This window comes from Equus asinus, unplaced genomic scaffold (assembly GCF_041296235.1).
Source record: "Equus asinus isolate D_3611 breed Donkey unplaced genomic scaffold, EquAss-T2T_v2 contig_803, whole genome shotgun sequence".
NCBI lineage: Eukaryota > Metazoa > Chordata > Mammalia > Perissodactyla > Equidae > Equus > Equus asinus.
In genome coordinates, this window is record NW_027225520.1 from 3,543,511 (window position 1) to 3,563,786 (window position 20,276).

Sequence of the window (20,276 nt, forward strand, 5' to 3'; positions counted from 1 at the left end):
GGAGCTAATAAAATAGGCTCACTATTGATGAAGCAAAAATCTACAGAACTACAGAGAAAAAATGATGAATCCGCCGTTATCGTGAGTGATTCAACACACCTCTCTCAGCACTGATTGACCAAACAGACACAATTCAGCAACGATATAAAGAAGATCTCAACAAAAGCATTAACCAACTTGACCGAATGGACATTCAATAATCAGAGAACACATATTTTCCTTGAGCACGTATGGAGGAGTTACAAATGATCACACACTAGGCCATGAAGAAAACTTCAACAAACTGCATAGACTCAAGAAAGTTAGAAATTAAAAGCGAAAAATAAATTTAAAATCCCTGTGTAGTAACTTCTGGGTTTAAGATGAAACTTATGATGGAAAATGTAAATGTCTAAAACCAAAAGATAATGAAGAAGCAAATCAAGACTAGTGGGATTAGGTGCTTTGAAAGGAATTTTGAAAGAAATTTTAAATGCTTATATTAGAAAAGAAGAAAATCTTAAAATTAATATGTGTCCCTCTTAAGAAATTAGAAAAATAATAACTGAGTAAAGTCAAAGAAAATAGAAAGATAGTAAAAGAAAGTACACAAACCAGTGAAATAGAAAGTAAAGATACAATAAGAAAATCGACAAAGTTAAAACTTCATTCTTTGAAAAAATTAAAATAGATAAAACTCTAGCAAGATTGATCAAAAAAAGAAGACACAAACAGTATCATGAATGAGAATACACAAAGGGGACTATATGCGTTACTTATTCCTTTGTAGCAGATTACCCCAAAATGTGCAGCATAAAACAACCACCATTTTATTTGCTCTTGATTCAGTGGGTCAGGAATTTGGGCAGACCTCAGTGGAACAAGTCATCTGTGTTTCATGTCTGTGTTCTCAGCTGGGTTGGCTCAAAGGGCCAGGCACTGGCTGGGATGGGTATTGATCCCCTTTCTAATTCTCTCTTCTCATTCTCCCACTAGAGTGAGAGAATCCACGGCCGTCTCGCTCATCTTTGTGGACCCAGTTGCTGACTATCAAGTGGGGCCATTCTCTCCCTTTGGTTAGGCTTTCCTTCCCCAGCAGATTCTCCATTTGGTCTCTCTTGGACTTCTTTGCCTGGTAGCTGGGTTACTTCTTGGCATATGTGGAAAGCCTCATAAGACCTCGATTTGGAAGTTCCATATTGGCAGAGGAGAAAAACAAGAGCTGGAGGTAAAGGAACTTGCCCACCTTCTGAAGGAAAGTAGACTGTGAAGAGGGCACTGAGTCTGTGTGCTTGCCTGTGCCATCTTGCACTCTCTCTTATTCAGGATGATGTGTAGTTTTACATGAAGTTTAGATCTCAGGAGTAAATATATAGTGTAGTGTGCACTGATAGAGATTACATACAGGAACTTTGATGGAATTTAGCAGGGTGCTGGAATATATCTTTAAAGTGGTTTTACTGTACCAGAGGACATGATTTTTTTTGCGACTCTGATAAAGAAATATTTTGAATGATTTCTTCTTTTGAAAGACGGCGTGCTCATTACCATTGCCTTGTCACTCTTGCTAATTTTTGTTAGTGTTTCCTTCTAGTCGTTTCTCAAGTATTTCTTTTTGGCTAAATTATTTGTTTATCTATATAAAGCTAAGGGGGTTTGTTTTTCGGTGTGGATTTTTTAGCAGCTCTTCCTAATATGGGAAGGAATTTAATAGTGAATTTTTAAAGTAAAGGCCTAGTGCCCATAGGCACATTTTAATGTGTGAATTCTTTATTAAGTATGTCTTATAAATGTTGATGAGGCAGTGTGTTAAAATAGTCATTTATTTTTAACTAACCTAATTTTTGTTAGAAAAGGATTGCATCATTAAAAAAATTAAAATAAAAAAGCTTAAAATGAAAATAACAAAGTCTCCCTCCTCTTCCCAGTTTTCTCCTCTTCTCCCTAGGCCCTAACTCATTTCCCAGAAATCACCTCTGTTAATAGTTTTTAGTTTAGTTTTATATCATATTTCTTCAAGTTTTATCAAGTTTATACAGAATCTATTGATATTCCACTCTGAGGGACTAAGAATTTATCATGATTTAACTCCCCTTCCACCTCTGGATTATATTGTTTATATTTTTATTTTCTAGTCATTGCCTTATTTACTCTAAATAGCATATATAAATGTTTAATTCTTGATTTATCAAATTTACTATGGATTCAGTATCCACAATGAAAGGCAAGAACACTACCCTTCTACTCCTCTTCTCTCTAGTTACCTCCCTATTGTTCTCAGTTATGTTAATATTGTCTGAAAAATACTGTGTGATCTTAATTCATGTTTCCCCTTTTCCATTTTTCCATTCAAGCAGTAACGTGCTGTGAATTTTATTGCCTCAGGAGAGGCACAGGGCAGGGAGGAGGGCAGAGTTAGCCAGTCAAATGTTTGCCTGTTTTACTTGTCCACACACCTGAGCTCAGCGAGGAGCACACGACGTTCAGGAGGACGCAGGGGCCCTGGAGGAGCAGGGGCAGGAGAGGCTCCCCCGTCGGAGGTCCGCGAGGGCCGGAGCGGTGCTGAGAAGCTACGTGGGAAACAAACACTGCTCCATGGTGGAGCCCTAGGAGGGGCAAACCTCAGAAAAGGTAGTGGTGTCAGCTATTTGGGGAAAGCAGGACCCTAGCACAGGGTTCCAACCTCAGCTGAGACTCCCATGCCGCGCGTGGAGCCCCAAAGGAGCAGAGATCTGCTGCGCTGCAAAGAGTCATTCATGGAGGCTCCCGGTTACCCGGGTGTGCAGATCACTGAAGCCTGGGGGGCGCCCTTCTCTCTGAATATTTGGCAACTGCATACCTTGGTGGGACCCCAGGAGGGCAGAGAAAGCCCAGGAATGTCTGTGGTTACATTTCCCATCAAGCAGGTCTTATGAGAGAGGTAGAGGGAGAAAGAGAATATTTCCCAGAGGTGGAAATTAAACTGAAATGTAGAAAATAAAGTGATATTTCTTATACACTTGAATTTGTTGGCTGAGATACCCTGCCACGTAATCTTTAAATTGCCAAGATTTATGAGATTTACTTGCTGTTCTGTAATATAATTATTAAATCTTCTGTGCTTTTGACATTGTTTGACACCCAAAAGTGAAAACCAATACACGGCATGTACAATATTAAGATTACATAAGTATTATTCACCGCAAACCAAACATTGCGATTGAACTAATTTAGAAGGAAACTGAAGGCTACGACATTAAAAGTTTGCTGCTTAAATTTTTCTTTTATTTTTTCTGGTTGTACTTAGTTGCCACCATTATGTACAATCTGATGTCTTGGTTTCCCATTTTTGGCCTGAAGAACTTCAAGTAATTGTTTTCTCGTGGGGACACTGAATGGTAACTTTTTAATTTCCAGATGTCTTCATTTTATCCTGATGCTTAATTAACAATAAGGCTAAATTCAAAAAGTCTTTCCCTAGACCTTTGAAGACATTACTGCACTTTCTTCTATTTTCTTACTTTTGTCTACTTGCTCTAAAATAGATCGAGAGAGGTGAACTGAAGGCTCCATCTCTAGTGGGTTTCTATTTCTCCTTGCATCTCCTACAGTTGTTGCTTGATCGATATTGATGCTATGTTATTTGGTGCAGAGATTTTATACCTTCATTGCAAATTCCCCCTTTAATATTATAAAGTATCTTGTTTTAATGCTTTTTTGGGTCTAAATTCTGACATTACTACAAGTCTGGCTTTGGTTTTTCTCTCAGGCCCAAATACTCTCACGAGGAAGCATCTTGAGGGAACTCCACTGATGTTTGCTCCACAGCCAGCTCCTCCCTTTGAATCCGCTGATGCTGAGCCTAGAGCTTATCTGAGGCTTCCTAGAAAGAACCTGGCTTGGCTTTGGTGTCCTGAGATGCAATTTCTTCTCTTTTGATTTTTACAGGAAATTTCAACCCATTTGCTTTCTATTTTCCAGGTAGTCCTCAAAATTTCTGGCACACTGACGAGACTGTAATCGTTTTCTACAGATATAGTTCTGTGATTTTGAAAAGTATCTGTGTTGGAATTTCAGTGGGAGATGAGAGAGTGGGGATTAATCATGTGTCACAGCGTACATCTTGACCTGGAATCTTTCCTGCAAGAGATTCTCAATTGTAAGCTCCACATTTATAGAAATAAAACATTGTTCAGTGCCCATCCACTTTCTTCTTCCCTCTCTTCCTCTTCAACATGTATTGCATGTGCACACAAAATCATTTCATTTAACACGTGAATACTTTTCCTTAAGATTCACTAAAACTCTCAGTGCTTGAGTTCTCTTTCCTTCCCATGCTGAAAATGTAAAATACTGGAGAGATCTGTCTGAACAACGTATCTCTAGTGAGCATTCAGAAATTTCACATGGTTTCCTTTGCTGTGCAGAAGCTTTTTAGTCTGATGTAGTCCCACTTGTTCATTTTTTCTTTAGTTTCCCTTGCCCGGACAGACGTGTGACTTGAAAATATGCTGCTAGGACCGACGTCAAAGATCGTACTGCCTATGTTTTCTTCCAGGAGTTTCATGGTTTCAGGTCTTACATTCAAGCCTTTAATCCATTTTGAGTTGATTTTTGCGCATGGTGTAAGGGAATGATCTTTCATTCTTTTGCATGTGGCTGTCCAGTTTTCCCAACACCATTTATTGAAGAGACTCTCTTTTCTCCATGGTATGCTCTTGGCTCCCTTGTCGAATATTAGCTGTCCATAAATGTGTGGGCTTATTTCTGGGCTCTCGATTCTGTTCCCTTGATGTGTGTGTCTGTTTTTGTGCCAGTACCATGCTGTTTTGGTTACTGTAGCTTTGTAGTATATTTTGAAATCAGGAAGTGTGATACCTCCAGCTTTGTTCTTTTTTCTCAGGTGTTCTTTGGCTATTCAGGGTCTTTTGTTGTTCCATGTAAATTTTAGGATTCTTTGTTCTATTTCTTTGAAAAATTTTGTTGGAACTTTGATAGGGATTGCATTGAATCTACAGATTGCTTTAAGGAGTATGGACATTTTAATGATGTTGATTCTTCAAATCCAAGAGCATGGAATATCTTTCCATTTCTATGTGTCTTCTTTGGGTTCTTTCATCAATGTTTTATAGTTTTCGGTGTACAGATCTTTCACCTCTTTGGTTAAGTTTATTCCTAGGTATTTTATTCTTTTGATTGCAATTGCAAGTGGGATTGCATTCTTAATTTCTCTTTCTTCTGCTTCATTGTTAGTATGTACAAACGCAACTAATTTTTGTACATTGATTTTGTTTCCTGCGACTTGACTGTATTCCTTTATTGAGAAGATATTTGCAAACCATATACCAGATAAGGGGCTGGTATCCAAAATATACAAAGAACTCATACAGCTCAACAAGAAAACCAACAATCCAATTAAAAAATGGGCAAAAGATCTGAACAGAGATTTCTCTAAAGAAGATACACAGATGGCAAACAGGCATATGAAAATGTTCTCAACATCATTAGTTATCAGGGACATGCAAATCAAAATTACAATGAGGTATCACCTCCCTCTGGTCAGAATGGCTATAATTAACAAGACAGGAAACAACAAATGTTGGAGAGTATGTGGAGAGAAGGGAACCCTTGTACACTGCTGGTGGGAGTGCAAACTGGTGCAGCCACTATGGAAAGCAGTATGGAGTATCCTCAGAAAATTAAGAATAGATCTACCATATGATCCAGCTATTCTGCTGCAGGGCATTTATCCAAAGAACTTGAAAATACAAAAGCATAAAGATGCATGCACCCCTATGTTCATTGCAGCATTATACACAATAGCCAAGACTTGGGAGCAACCTAGGTGCCCATCAAGGGATGAATGGATAAACAAGATGTGGTATTTATACACAATGGAATACTACTCAGCCATAAGAAATGATGAAACATGGCCATTTCTGACAACAGGGATGGTCCTTGAGGGTATTCTGCTGAGTGAAATTAGTCAGAGCGAGAAAGTCAAATACCGTATGACCTCACTCATAAGTAGAAGATAAAAGCAATGACAAACAAACACATAGCAATGGAGATTGGATTGGTGGTTGCCATAGGGAAAGGAGGGGAGGGCAAAAGGGGTGATTAGGCTGACATGTGAGGGGATGGACTATAATTAATTTTGGGGTGGTGAACAGGATGTAATCTACACAGAATTCGAAATATATTATGCTGTACATCCAAAAGCTATATAATGTTATAATCCAATGTTACTGCAATTAAAATATAAATAAATAAATAAATTTCAGAGTGTATATATATATATATATATTTTTTTTTAGGCAGATTAGCCCTGAGCCAATCCCCCTCTTTTTGCTGAGGAAGACTGGCCCTAAGCTAACATTCATGCCCATCTTCCTCTACTTTATATGTGGGATGCCTCCCGCAGCATGGCTTGCCAAGTGGTGCCTTGTCTGGACCCGGGATCCGAACAGGTGAACCCTGGGCCGCTGAAGTGGAGGGTGCAAACTTAACCACTGTGCCACTGGGTATATTTTAAGAGACATTGCTGTTATGTAGCCATTAGAGAGTGGCATAATTCTGAGGGGAATCACAGCAATTTGTGGTCAGAATACAGAGCAGTATACAGAATACATTATAGTAATAAAAAATATATCAATAAGTTCAAAGTTTTGAATAAATTGCTTGCATGTAACTTTATCCTTATACTTTCTACACATCACCAGGTTCAAGGCATTTTACAGCTAGTGGGTGATAATATTTGCAATAAGTCAGTTTTTTCTTTATATGATAAATACACAAGCAGAGAGTTATATGTTCAATTTAACTATAAAGACATGTGATGTTACTATCTGCCTGATCTTAAATCCTCCTTTTGGAAGATAAATATTTTTTTATTTAATAGAAACATTAGTTCATCTACTTTGTTAGCCCCATCAGCATCTGTATTATCACTTTTCCTTTTGGAAATCGAATGGCTTGAGCCCTTCTCTAAAGGAACCACTTAGCATTGTGCAGACTCACCATGTGGTGCACCTGAAAGCCCAAAACCCATCATCATACAGACTTGTATTGGGCATGTCCAAAAATTTAGACAGACAGCTATCTTGTAGGTAGCAACAGGAAATAAAAGAGCTGCAAGACAGTCATAGTAAAAGGATGCTGGAAACGTTCTAGATCTTGATCTGGGTGATGGTTACACAGGTATATACATATGTAAAAATTCATCAAGATATATATTTAAGATTTGTGCATTTTACTATATGTCTGTTATTCCACAATAAAAAACAATTTGTGAATATAAATGAGAACCAATTTATATAAGCCTCTAAACTTTGCCCAATTATTGAATATAGCAACAGAAATTTTCAGAGGAGTACTAAGTATTAGAAATTTCCCTAAACGGTATGAAACTATTTTATGGTAGTTATTTTAGTTTCCTGCAATAAATTTAAAACATTCTAAAATTTTCAACTTAAGTTAAAACTGTACCATCAACCACACAACAGTACAATGGATGGATAATCATGGGTATGATCACATTTTGGAACACTGTGCAGCAATGACAAGTAAGGAAGCACAGCGGCACTCATAAACATGGATAAACCTCACAAGTGCAAGGTTGGGTGAAAGAAACAAGTCACAAAGAAGCTATCAAAGGTAGTCAAAAGGAGCTATATCGTTATGCATGCTTACACAGGTGGCAAACCTAAAGAGATGCCAGAGAATGATGAAAAAAGCCAGTCGTTACCCCTCAAGGGAGGGAGGAGGATGCTGATATAGGAAAGAACCACAGATGGCGCTAAGGTACTGGCATCGTTCTGCTATGTTTCTTCACCTGGGGGGTGGTTACACACGGGTTTACTTTAGGATTGCTCTTTAAGTATAAAAGAGCCATACTAACAAGTAAAAATCCAATAATCAGCTATTTCATGGTCCAGAAAGCCCAGGGGTTTACCCTTTGGGAAACTGAAAGTAGTTGCAGGTAGCCGGCATTATGTGTAGAGTTGCCAGATTTAGCAAATAAAAATAAGAAATTACTGCAAATAAAAACACTGGATGCTCAGTTACATGTGAACTCTGATAAACAATGAATAATCTTTTAGATAAGCATACCCCATGTAATATCTGGTCCCATGCAATATCTGGGACATACACGTACTGAAAAATAATGCGCTGTTTATCTGAAATTCACACATTACTGAGCATCCTGTATTTTATCTGGCAACCGTAAATATGTGGCAAGCTGCACAGGCAGAAGCAGTTCTCGGTGGCCCGGTGAGGGGAGTACCCAAAGGAGGGCCAAGGAAAGGGAAGAGAAAGAAGAAGAAAAGTCTTAAATTAGCCTGACCCTAAGCTATTTGAACAATAGAGTAAGTGAATTAGCTGAGTTCATCCACTATTGCAATAGTTCAGGAGTAATGAATTCACACAATGTATCAAATAATTTCTATCAACAAAAAGCAGTATCAGCAAATGTTTAAAAGAGCCATCAGTGTTTCTCCTAAAAATTGTGTCTCTCTCACTACATCAGCCTCTCTTCTGATCACTTGGGATGAAAATATTGTGAAAGATAGCCTTGAGGATGCTCATTCTGTGACTAAGTTTTCTTAATCTGTAGACAGTGATTAGGAGTCAGGTTGCAATGTAGGTTGTTTCATCTTGTTTTTATTCTACAAATATTATCTGACCACCTATCATGTTCCAGGAACCCGTCTTAGACCCAAAGGACAGATAATGAGTGACACAAACATAGTCCCTTCCTGTGGAGCTCAGAGTCTAGGCCCTAGTGGACTATAAAATAGATAGATAGATAGATAGATAGATAGAAAGATAGATAGATAGATAGATAGACAGACAGATAATTACATGCCCTTGGGAAAACATTATCTAGCAATAGTGGATATTTGCTCTTTGCTGCCCAGCATCCCTCTTTCTTTTGGGAAACCATCCAGACTCCATTTTATGTTAATTTGTTTGCCTGGAATTGATCCACAAGCCCGTTGCCACGATTGATGATGTTTGATTCAAAGATTGGTATACAATCCAATTAGAACTGATGAACCCTTGAGAGCCAGTAAGTAGAGGCTTCTGGAAAAGGGAAGCATTCCCCCTTGCCTTTGGTAATGGATAGGGGAGCTATCCAGATGATCAGGGCCATCAGGTACACACCCCTAGAGGACACCATTCACATACGCAAAAGATGAAGTCATGACCCAGGAAAAGCATCCTGGTGACATTGCAGAGCCGTGATTCAAGATGAACTGAAACTCCCCCCAGATTTTTCAGTTACATTAAGCCAACAAATCCACCCACTTCTTAGAGCAGGTTGAGTTTCCGTTTTCCGTCATTTGCAGCATAGAGTCCTAACTGATGCAATAAAAGTCTAAGAGGAAAGAAAAGGTTTCTTGCCTGTTCCCAACCTCCAGTTTCATGCCCCGGAGGTAATCACTGTGATGCTGCGTTCAGACATTTGGGTGCACACGTATGTATAACGCATGCCTTTCATGCAAATCGAATTGTATTGTATACATGGTTCCACCACTTGCTCATTCTAAACTTATGTTGTATTGTGGAGATCTTCATTTGTTGATACAGACTATTCGGCAATTGGATGTATCATCATCAATTTGATCTGTCTTCCACTGGTGAAAATTTATTTTCTCTTCAATTTTTTACTATGATAAACAATACCTTTATACATATATCTGTGTGCATTCATGCAATTATATCCAAAGGGAAAAAACCCTAGAAATGGAATTGGTCTTTCAAAGGGAATGTAAAAAATGTTGCCTTCCAGAATGATTATACCAATACAGTCTTCTCAAAAACACATGAGAATGTTTCTTCTCCACCATTAGTAACACTGTGTTTTGCCAAATATAAGAAATTTTGCCAATATGATAGTGAAAAGCAGTATTGTTTTCTCAATTTGCATTTGTTTGATGAGTGTATACACACACATAGACACACATGGAGAGAGATTCATATATATTTAGGCTATATATTTTATAAATTCATTAGCTATTTTTCTATAAATTCCCCATTCATATCCTCCACAGATTTTTCTCTTGGGTCATTTATCTTGTCCTTATTGATTTGTCTTTACATATCAGGAAAATAGACCCTTTTCTCATACATGTTCCTTTTTTTTTAAGTATGCTTTTCCTTTTTTTTTGGTGAGCAAGAGTGGCCCTAAGCTAACACCTGTTACCAATTTTCCTGTATTTTTTTTCTCCCCAAAGCCCCAGTTCGTAATTGTATATCCTAGTTCCAAGTCATTCTAGTTCTTCTATGTGGGATGCTACCGCAGCATGGCCTGGTGAGCAGTGTGTAGGTCCACACCCAGGATCCGAACCAGCAAACCCCAGGCTGCCAAAGATGAGCACATGAACTTAACCTCTCGGCCACAGGGCCCACACCCATACATGTTCTGAATATATTTTTCCAAGTTTGTTGTTCACCCTTCAGCATTGCTTTGTTTCTTTATCATTTTTTTAAGTATAACATTTCAAGTGTACAGAAAGCAGGAGAGAATTATATAATAGCACCTATATGTCCACCATCCAGTTTTAAAATGTTACCGTGATTTTGCAATATTTGCTTCACCTTTGTTTTTTAAAGAATAAAATGTTACAGGTACAGCTGAAGCTTCTCTTCCACTCTCACTGATGCCATTCTTCTCCACGTCTCCCCACAGGTGACCACCACCTCGAAGGTGACGTGCATCATTTGTGGAGACCCTTTGTACACCTGAAAACCCCCTCACATGCACCAAAGGTTTAAATATTTTCCTGTGTCTTTTAGAAGAAAAAAAGACAGCAATAATGAATTGTCTGTGGACAGTTGTTCTCAAGTAAGCCTTCCCGGGATCTGCAAGCATCTTTCCAAGAGAGACCAGGTTCACATCGTTGCAACAGTGAGGCTCGCAAAGTTCCCGTGAGAAGCTGTTCACAAACTGTGCCACCTTCTGACTGATGTTGCTAATAAAGAACAGAGAAGAATCTGCCCGTCAAACTTGCCTCAAGGGAGGTCGTTGAGTTGCGATTGGATATATTATATATTATACAATAATTTATTTTGACCCTAGGAGAGGTTCATTTGAAAAAGGCCATAATACCTCTTTCTGCCCACTTTGGAGCAGATTTTAGCTGGGGTCAAAGCTCTAACGTCTGCCTCTATGAAAGGTTGCAGGCAGGGGGCCTGGGGCGTTCCTATCTGCTCGGGCACATGAAAAATGAAGACATTTCCTGAGGAGGCTGATGGAACCAATGTGCTCATGTCTGAACGTTTTTGCAGAAAGAATTAAAGGACGGTAAAAGAAACTTCTGAATACTCTCTAGTCTTTGGATATTCTGAAACTTCTACCTCATTGCTTATTTTTAAAAGAACCCAAATTGGGCTTGGCCTAAACAAGGGAGTCACCTGTGATTTTGACAACACCTTAAACAATACACTCCCATGGTTTTATACTTTTTCACAGATCTGTTTCTTTAAAAAATGTATATATATAATTTTTTAAAATTATAAAGTTTCTATAAATTGCACCAGACTGTGCATATCATTCTGCAATTCAGCATGGTTATTCACTATGACTTCAAAATTTATCCATGTGGATGCATATAGATTGAGATTATTCCTTTTAACTACCGAATAGTAGTCCCTTTTATGAATATATTTTTCTATTTTAAAATTAATAAACATTTAGATTATTCCTTTTTCCTTTAGTAAAAACAATGCTGCATTGACATATCTCCTTGTGCACGTGTCCAAGGATTTCCCTAGTGTGTCTGTCTACAAGGGAGGCTGTTGGTTTGTGAGTCCTGCACCCTCCTTACTGGCTATTGTAAAGTGTTCTTCAGCGTGGTTGTCTCCTAGAGTTCATACTTTTCCCTAGTAGTAAGTGAGGATTCCTCTTACCCACATCCTTTCTGTCTCTTGTGTGTATCCTCTGTGTTTGGGAGTTGTATGATTTTGATAGTAGTATAATTTATCAAACTATTGCCTTATGGCTCCTGGCCCGTGTGTGTGTGTGTGTGTGTGTGTGTGTGTGTGTGTGGTGTAGGGTGGTGTGCGTGTGTTTTGTCATGTTTAGAGGTTTTTGGTCACGTTTAGTTTTGGCAGTAAATGGTTACTGCAGCTTAACTTGCAAATATAGTTTTCAGGTTGTTCATTTTGTTTCACAACGATGACATTAAAAGAGAATAGTACTAATAGTCCAGAAATCTGGTAATCCTGCAGCAGGATTCTATCCAGACTGTGCAACACTTTGCCTGCCAGATATTAAGGGAGGCTAACGGTGAGGTTAAATTAAATTCAGAAACCTTCAATTGGGAAACCATGCTAAACACTGTATGTAGTAGCCAGACGTCTTCGTTGAAAGGCTTCTGCTCACTGCCCAGAGCCGGGTTGTCTAATGCAGCATTGATAACTGTATCAGGTCGAGGGCGAAGATTGATCTGGAGGGTTCAGTACTGATGCTCCTTTCTCCCTATCTTCCTTGTCCTACATCTTTTGAATAATGTTCACTTTCTCCTCATTATCAGGTCAAAGTTTCAGGAAAGTCCTAGATGTAACAAAGTTCAGGCTAAAAATTTTTGAAATGTTAAGCTTATGCAAGACATTAAACTTTGTCACGCCATCCCAGCCAAAAATAAACTAAAACTCCAAACCTGTCGCATAACCAGACGTGACATCTGCAGAGCCGGCCTGTAGAAATAAGCAATAAACTACACAGTGAACAAGGAACATAGCAGGTGTGGTCAATCAGGAAGAGCTTTTTGACACAAAATGATGATATTTTTACTTCTGGAACAATCAGAGGTATGTTCTTATTTTATGTGTTCAATCTTTTTTGTAAAACATATTATTTAATAACAGTATAAGATCTAATAATGGTTTATTGCACTATCTGTGGGGGTGAGGGTAGGGCTTACTTTCTTTCACCATCTAAATGTCCCTAAAAGAATCTTTACCTCAACACGTGCATTCCTCCAAATTATGTGTGAAATTTCCTTTGAAGAGAACTCAAATACTTCAGAAAAGTTTGGATCCTACATAAGCAAAGTCATTTTGATTTTCAATTTTCATGATCTTTAGAAGGTGGTAATGTCTTTAAACCCTTTTGGCTAGAGGTGGATTTTTTAATAAGAACGTGAAGAAAACAAGTCTTGACTCAAAGCACGTGGAAAGACATCCGTAGTTTTCAAAGCCTTCTTAGACCATTAGGGTAAAGTCTTCGTAATCCTATTCTCTCCTCAGCAAACTCTAAGGCACTCATGGTTACAATTTGTGTGGCACATCTCATTTCTGTATGACATTTTGGTTACTTAATTATTGGAACTCACCATTCCATAAATCTGCGCTTGCCATTTGCCTTCTGACTCCAATTCCTGCCTCGTGCCTTCCTGCAACTCCAGCTCTCAGGTGAGATGGGTCAGCTCAGACCTGAGGAGGGAGTGACGGCTGCTTGAGATGATGGAGATGTTGGATTCAGAGCAGCTGCTTGGGAAGCAGGCAGTTGTTCTGAGCAAGAAGGCTCAGTGCTTCAAGGCCGTTACTCTCAGCCCAGGAATAAAATTCTACGGGACACAGTTTAATTGCTTCAAGATTCAATTCATAACCCTTTTTCCTGCATCCTGTCATTATTAGGCCATTATTTTTTTGTCCCTTTTATTACATTCCAACAGATCCAGGCAAATATTTGCAAATATTTTTAGAGATGAAGCTACATGTGACTCTTCACTCAAGTGCTGAGTGACTACTATCATAGGCTACAACCAGTAAGCAGTGAAGCCTAGACAAAGGTCCGGATACGAAGGGTAATAATTAGTATATTCATCTCTCTTGTTTGTAGTTCCCACAGATACTAAGTGGTTAATTTATTAGCTTAAGAAAGATACTTCACTGTATCATAATTGTCAAGGAGTGAAAATATTGCCTAAAAGCATTGGCCGAGCTGTGCCTCTGCTGTGAAATCTTTTATGTAGGAAACGTTAACGTGTCATCATATGCCGATAGGAACCAAGGCCTTTGAGGAAGGTATAAGAAATTAAAGACCAAAATCATTTAATTTGAGAATAGATGCATTAACAAGATCAAATACAAGTTACTTGTCTTTTGTTTCAGATACTACCCTGAGAAAATTTTCCTCAGCACATATTGACTATATTTTGAAGGAAAAGGAGCATAATATAACCTTTGAGTCCTGAGAAGAGCAATTGCAATCAATGGACTTAATGTCTTAAATGGCTTTTATTATCATCATTGGTGGTATATAGAAAAAGGTTAATAAAGCCTCTTTCACAGCTGGAACTTACAAATTAATCCTGTTCAGCAGCATTCTCTCTCTGTGCTCACTAATCAGCTCATGCAGCTGGTGGCTGACGGTCATCTCTTCCTAATTAGAGGAGCACGTGCTGCAGAGCCATCATTCTGAATGAGAGCCATGGTGTTTACTCTGTTTCCCTCACCCTTCCTGCTTCATTCACCGTTAAGCAACCCGTGACAATGACACAGGTTGTCACACAGAGTATGAGGAGATGGAATCACAACATTTGGAGGTAGATTGCTTGGATTTGAGTCTAGGCCTTCAACTAGCTGTGTGACCTCAGGCACGTTACCTAATCTCTCTGAGCCTCGGATTCTCCATCTGTAAACAGTCGTTCCAGTTGCTTCCTAAGTTCTGATGATTAAATGAGATAATACATGGAAAAGCACTACGCAAATATCTTTTTACATTTTTAATTGTTGAAAATTTCAAACCTATTCTAAGGTTGAGAGAAGACAGTTGTACCCTCATGTGCCCATCACCCAGCTTCAACAATCATCCATTCACGGTCAGTGATGTTCATCTATACTCCAACCAGTACTCTCTCTTGCCCCCAAAGGAATCTTATACAGCAAGTTCCAGATGTCATATCATCCCCATGCTTACATATTTTAGTGTGTATCTCTAAAAGGTAAAGTCTCTTTTTTAAAAGCCTAACTATAAAGCCATTATGCTACTTAAAAATTTTAACACATACCTAGTCAGTGGCCATTTCCCAGTTGTCTCATAAAATCTTTTTAGAATTATTTTGTTTGACTCAGGATTTAAATAAGGTCTACACATAGCATTTGACTGACCTGTCTCTTTAGTCTGATCTATAACTGCACTGTTCAACATGGCAGCTACTAGCCACATGTATCCATTTAAATTTAAACACAAATTAATTCAAATTAAATAAAATTAAAAATTCAGTTCCTCCATTGCAACAGCCACATTTCAAGTGCCAAATAGTCGCATGGAAAGTGCAGATACGGAACATTTCCACGATTGCACAAAGTGTTATAGGACAGTGCTGATCTACAAGTCTCTCTTCCCTCTCTGTTTCATCCATTTTGATTGTCAAAAAAAACCCAAGTCATTTATGTCATGGAATTTCCCACATTCTGGAGTTTTCTGATTGAATCCCCATGGTGCCATTTAACATGTTCCTTGGCCCTCTGTATATAATTGATGGTTACAGCTAGAGGCTGAAAAGCTGTTTGTCTGTTTCATGAGCTCAAGTCCTACCATGTGACCTTAAGCAGGTAACTTGACCCCTCTAAACGTCCATTCCCTCACATATAAAACAGGAATAGTAACAGTACCTACACCATTGGGTTGTTATGAATGTTAAAGGAGATAATCTGAAGTGCTTGGCCTGGTGCATGGCTCATGGCATGGATTAAGTATACATTAGTTATTATTTGCATTATTATACTTGTTATTAGGCACTGACTCTCAAATCTTAGTCCATGCATTGGCTGTGTCAAAATCCTCCACAGACATAAACAAAAGCTTTCCAGAGATTCTAATTCAGCGGGCTGTAATGCAGTCTCATTATATTTGTTAAAATAAATCTATCAAATCTTTGTCTAGGATTTACTTTTATTAATTGATTTGCATTCAAGTGATTAGGATGATTACAATAATTATCCAGTGAACTCTTAGAATTTTACTAAGATTCCTCTCTTTGGGTATGCTTGGAAAATCTGTCCCTAAATCAATATTGCAAAGTATATACAAAATATTCACCACAGCACCTTTACAATTAAATATTCATTCCATTTTTATTATTATAGCTTAGCCTAGAGAATTAAGTAAACATGTGTTACTTCACTCCTACACACCGTTTAAACGCAGCTAACAGGCTTTCTGAATAAACCAGCCCGCCCCCGGCGGTATCAGGAGTTAGGTTCCGCATATGCTGTCGCCAGGCTGCAGCCGCCTGAGGGGACTCGCCCGGGGCCCCGCCCTCAGAGCTCACACCCGCCTTGCGCTCGCGCCCCAGGGGCCGCCCCCCGACACTCCAGTGCGACTCTGCGTGCACAGGCCAGAGGCTCAGAACCAGCGCCGGGCTGCCCTGCTCGGCCTCCTGGGCGCAGCGGCGTTTGCCCGTGCACGTGCCCTCGCATCGCGCGCTCCGGGGCCGGGCTCCGGGCGGTTCTCGCCGCTGCAGTTCCACCGGGACTTCCGCGCTTCGGCGGCCTGTCTGACGAGCCGCCGCGCCCAGAGAGGTTCAGGTTGGAGCGACACTTCCCAGAGGGCAGCGGTCACGCCAGATCTTTGTCTTCCATTCCGTTTTCGCGCGCTTCTCCCACTTTGCAAGGTGAGTTGAGCTCATTTGTGGATGTGTTAGCACAGGATGCGGGAATCCTGTGAAGCGAGTCAATTCGGAGCCCGACGTGAACCAGGTGGGGTGGCGGCAGAAGCGCTCACAGGGTGGAGGCCCATAGTAAGGACGCCAGTCCTCAGGGGACTCTCGGGCCTGAAAGGCAGAGGACGGTGTGTGTCTGTGGGGACAGACGGGCAGCGTGTGGCGGGGTGTGTGTGAGAGACGCGAGTGAGTGGTGGGATGCGCCTCCGTGCCGTGGGTGTGGCTGCGAGGCTGTGACAGGTGCGTGGCTGTGCTGGGGTGACGGGGATTTGGTTGCATGTCCTTTACCTGTGCAGGTGTGATGGCTGTGGCTCTGTGGCGTCACTGTCTGGTGGCTCTGGGCTGCCTGGCGCTTCCTCCTCTTCTCTCCTCACAGCCACTTGGCTGCAAGAGGGAAGTAGGACATTGAGCCCTAAAGGAAGATTTCCAGCCAGGGGGCACCGAGGTTAGTTTGGGAAAGCCTGGGGAGTTCTCTACTTGGGAGCTCTGAGGGGCAGCTACTGTCTCAGAGCCTCGGGGTTCCCAGAGCTCGGACCCCAGGAACGTGCTGTAAACCTATACCCGTAGTCCAGGCTCTGTCGTCTTTTCCATCTGTTTATGTGTATGAGCAGGGCGGGTGTGGACCTGGAGAGTGTCGTGTAAGGGAGTCATTCTGTGCCCCAAGAACAGCCTGGTGCCTGGTGACTTCCTCCTCAGTCCTGCCATCCCCCAAAGAAGAACCTTGGGGAGGGGAAAGAATTGTTTTCATGCAAAAATCAACATTGAGGATAGTTGTTTCTTTCTTTCATAAATTCACTGATTTTAAATTATTGATATAAGAAAAATTTAACAAAACTTTGCAATAATATCTGATTTTTAGTTGTCTTCCCAAAAAGATTTCCAAATACTGATTGAAATACAAGAAAATAAGGAATCATTTTATTCACCCACATGCCTTTTGTTGCTGCTTCAGGGCACTGAGAGTCTTACTGATGTTCTCACTTTATGAGACGCTTGATCACATCAGCTTCTTTGCGCAGGTTGTGATTCACAAATGTCTCTTTGTTTCTGCTGCATTTCGGCGGGAGGGAAATTTCCTCCTCCTCTTTTCTAGAAACTCTTGATGTATGAATTAAAAATGCATTCTCAAGCAAAAGATCTAATTTTGCCCATTATTTTTGTGAGCATTATCAGAGCAGGGCTGATAAGCACAATTTTACTCTAGGAAGGAGAATCGTTTCTTTTATAATACCCAATTAGGGGACATGCAATGTTCTTCAATAAAAATAGCTAACATATTTATATTTATATGGGATTACAACATATTACTAAGTTTGAATGTAGATCATATTTCTCCAACATATTCATGCTAAGTAAGTGATCTTCGTACTCTTGCCTTTACTGATGAAAAACCCAAGACACTAAAATGTCATGAACTCTAAGAGCAGTTACATTTAGAAAATCTGAGAACAGAATCTATGTCTTAAGTTTCAACTGGATACCATTCCCCGGTTATGAGTGTGTACTTTACACTGGGACCAGTATCATCCTGATTAATAATCCTGTACATGCCATCACACAGCAGAACCAAATTAGTTAACCTGTTCCCTGTTAGATTTTTGTGTTTCTAGTTTTTGGCTGTCAAAAACTCTGTATTGAAGATACTCGTACATGCATTTCTTTATCTCAATATTTTCTTAAGAAATGTCTAGAACTAGAATTTGGGGTAAAATAATCAGATTTTTAGTAAATGCTTATCATATGCCAGACCATGCCATCTTAGTATTTGGGGTGATAAAAAGACTCAAATGACACTGTTGATACTCTTATGTTCCTTCTGGTAGGTAAAGTAAACCCTGAATAGGAATAGATGCATTGAAGGCCACTAGGGAGATTCAGATAATGTGACTTGGTGTTTGATAAGGCAGTGATGTCATTCTGACTGCAGCCACCACTGTCGGGTTGCGATCAAACTATGATGACCTATGAGAGCACCATGATGGTAAGGAATTTATGTTGTAAATTTTTACCTTACTTTTTCAGTTGAGATATATACATGATCATAAAATTCCCCCCCTTTTTTTTTTTTTGGTGAGGTAGTTTGGCCCTGTGCTAACACCTGTGGCTAATCTTCCTCTTTTTGCTTGAGGAAGAGTGGCCCCGAGCTAACATCTGTGCCCGTCTTCCTCTGTTGTGTATGTGGGGTGCCACCACAGCATGGCATGATGAGTGGTGTAGGTCCATGCCTGGGACCCAAACCTGTGAACCCGGGCCACCAAAGCAAAATGTGCTGAACTTGACCACTACGCCACTGGGCCAGCCCCAAATTCACCTTGTAAAAATGTACTCAAAAGAAAACTTTTTACTATATTCACAAGGTTGTACAAATCAGTACCACTATCTAATTCCAAAATATTTGATCACCTTAGTAAGAAACCCTGTCCTTGTCAGCTGTCACTTCCTATCCCTCGTCCTCCCATACTCTGGAAACCACTAACACGTCGTCTGTCTCCATGGATTTGCTGAGTCTTGAAATTCAGTCTACATGGAATCATGCAGTATGTGTCCTTTTATGTCTAGCTCCTTTCACTTAGCCTGAGGTTTTCAAAGTTCGTCCATGTGGTAGATAAGCACATCATTCTTTTACTTTATTTTGGAAAGTATACACGGCATTACATTTGCTATTTTAACCACTTTTCAGTGTACAGTTCTGTGACAGTAAGTACATTCACACTGTTGTACAACCATCAGCACCACCCACTTCCAGGACTTTTTCATCTTCAACTGAAACTCTGTCCCATTAAACACTAACTCCCCATTCCCCTCTCCTCCCAGTCCTGGCAACCACCATTCTCCTTTCTGTGTCTATGAATTTGACTTCTCTAGGACCCTCATAGTAGAGCAATCGTGCAAAATTTATACTTTCGTGACTAGCTCATTTTACTTAGTGCAGTGTCCTCAAGGTCATCCATGAGGAGTCGGTATCAAAATAGCCTTATTTTTCTGGCTGCGTAATATTCCCTTATATCCATAAATGGCATTTTCTTCATCCATCTGTTGATGGACATTTGTATTGCTTCCACTTTTTGGCTGTGACAAATGTGAACATTTGTGTACTAGTTTTTGTGTGAATGCATATTTCCATTCTCTTCAGTATATACCTAAGGGCAGAAGTGCTGGGTCACATGGTAACTCCTACTTTACATTTTTTTTCTGATGATGATGGTTGCTGAGTGAGACTGATGGGATAAGATAATTGAGCAGCTTTCTGGAGGACGTGGCTAACAGGATGGGAAAGGGTTCCATGAAGAGAACTTGCAAAAGGATGTAGCCCCGAGACCAGCAACAATACATATTAGCTATACTCAGGGACTTCAGCCATCTGTCTAGACAGTAATCCAACAGTGAGCATGCCTAGAAACCTGAGAGGAGATTGTGTCACTGATAACTGAAGGAAACAAAAACCATTTAATAAAACAACCCAAATTTAGTACATCTCCCCAAGACCAACTAAACTCTGTTTAGAAGAATGAACTTTCCACATTTTGGAAAACAGCTTCCACTTAACACACAACAAATCTTCACATGCATAGATATTTTAACAAATGAACATTCAATCAGCAAGTTAAGATATACTCAACAAACAAAATCCCCCATCAG

The 20,276-nt window shown here is 39.9% G+C and overlaps 1 protein-coding gene across 9 annotated transcripts in view; it reads left to right on the forward strand.

The window, feature by feature from the left end:
• The window catches only part of LOC139039700 (serine/threonine-protein phosphatase 2A regulatory subunit B'' subunit beta-like), an 88,851-nt gene that overhangs the window by 45,658 nt on the left and 22,917 nt on the right, over positions 1-20,276 (forward strand). For 6 of the 9 annotated variants that reach the window (XR_011501339.1, XR_011501340.1, XR_011501341.1 and 3 more), the window contains one exon: positions 10,655-11,279. The exons of 2 other annotated variants lie outside the window; for them this stretch is intronic. Coding sequence is in view for 2 of the 7 variants with exons in the window: in XM_070503913.1 (XP_070360014.1) it covers positions 10,655-10,711 (57 nt within the window). In the remaining 5 variants the exon portion in view is untranslated. Of the gene's footprint in view, positions 1-975; positions 7,762-10,654; positions 11,280-20,276 lie in introns of those variants that run through there. One more of the 9 variants, XR_011501338.1, reaches the window with a different exon arrangement.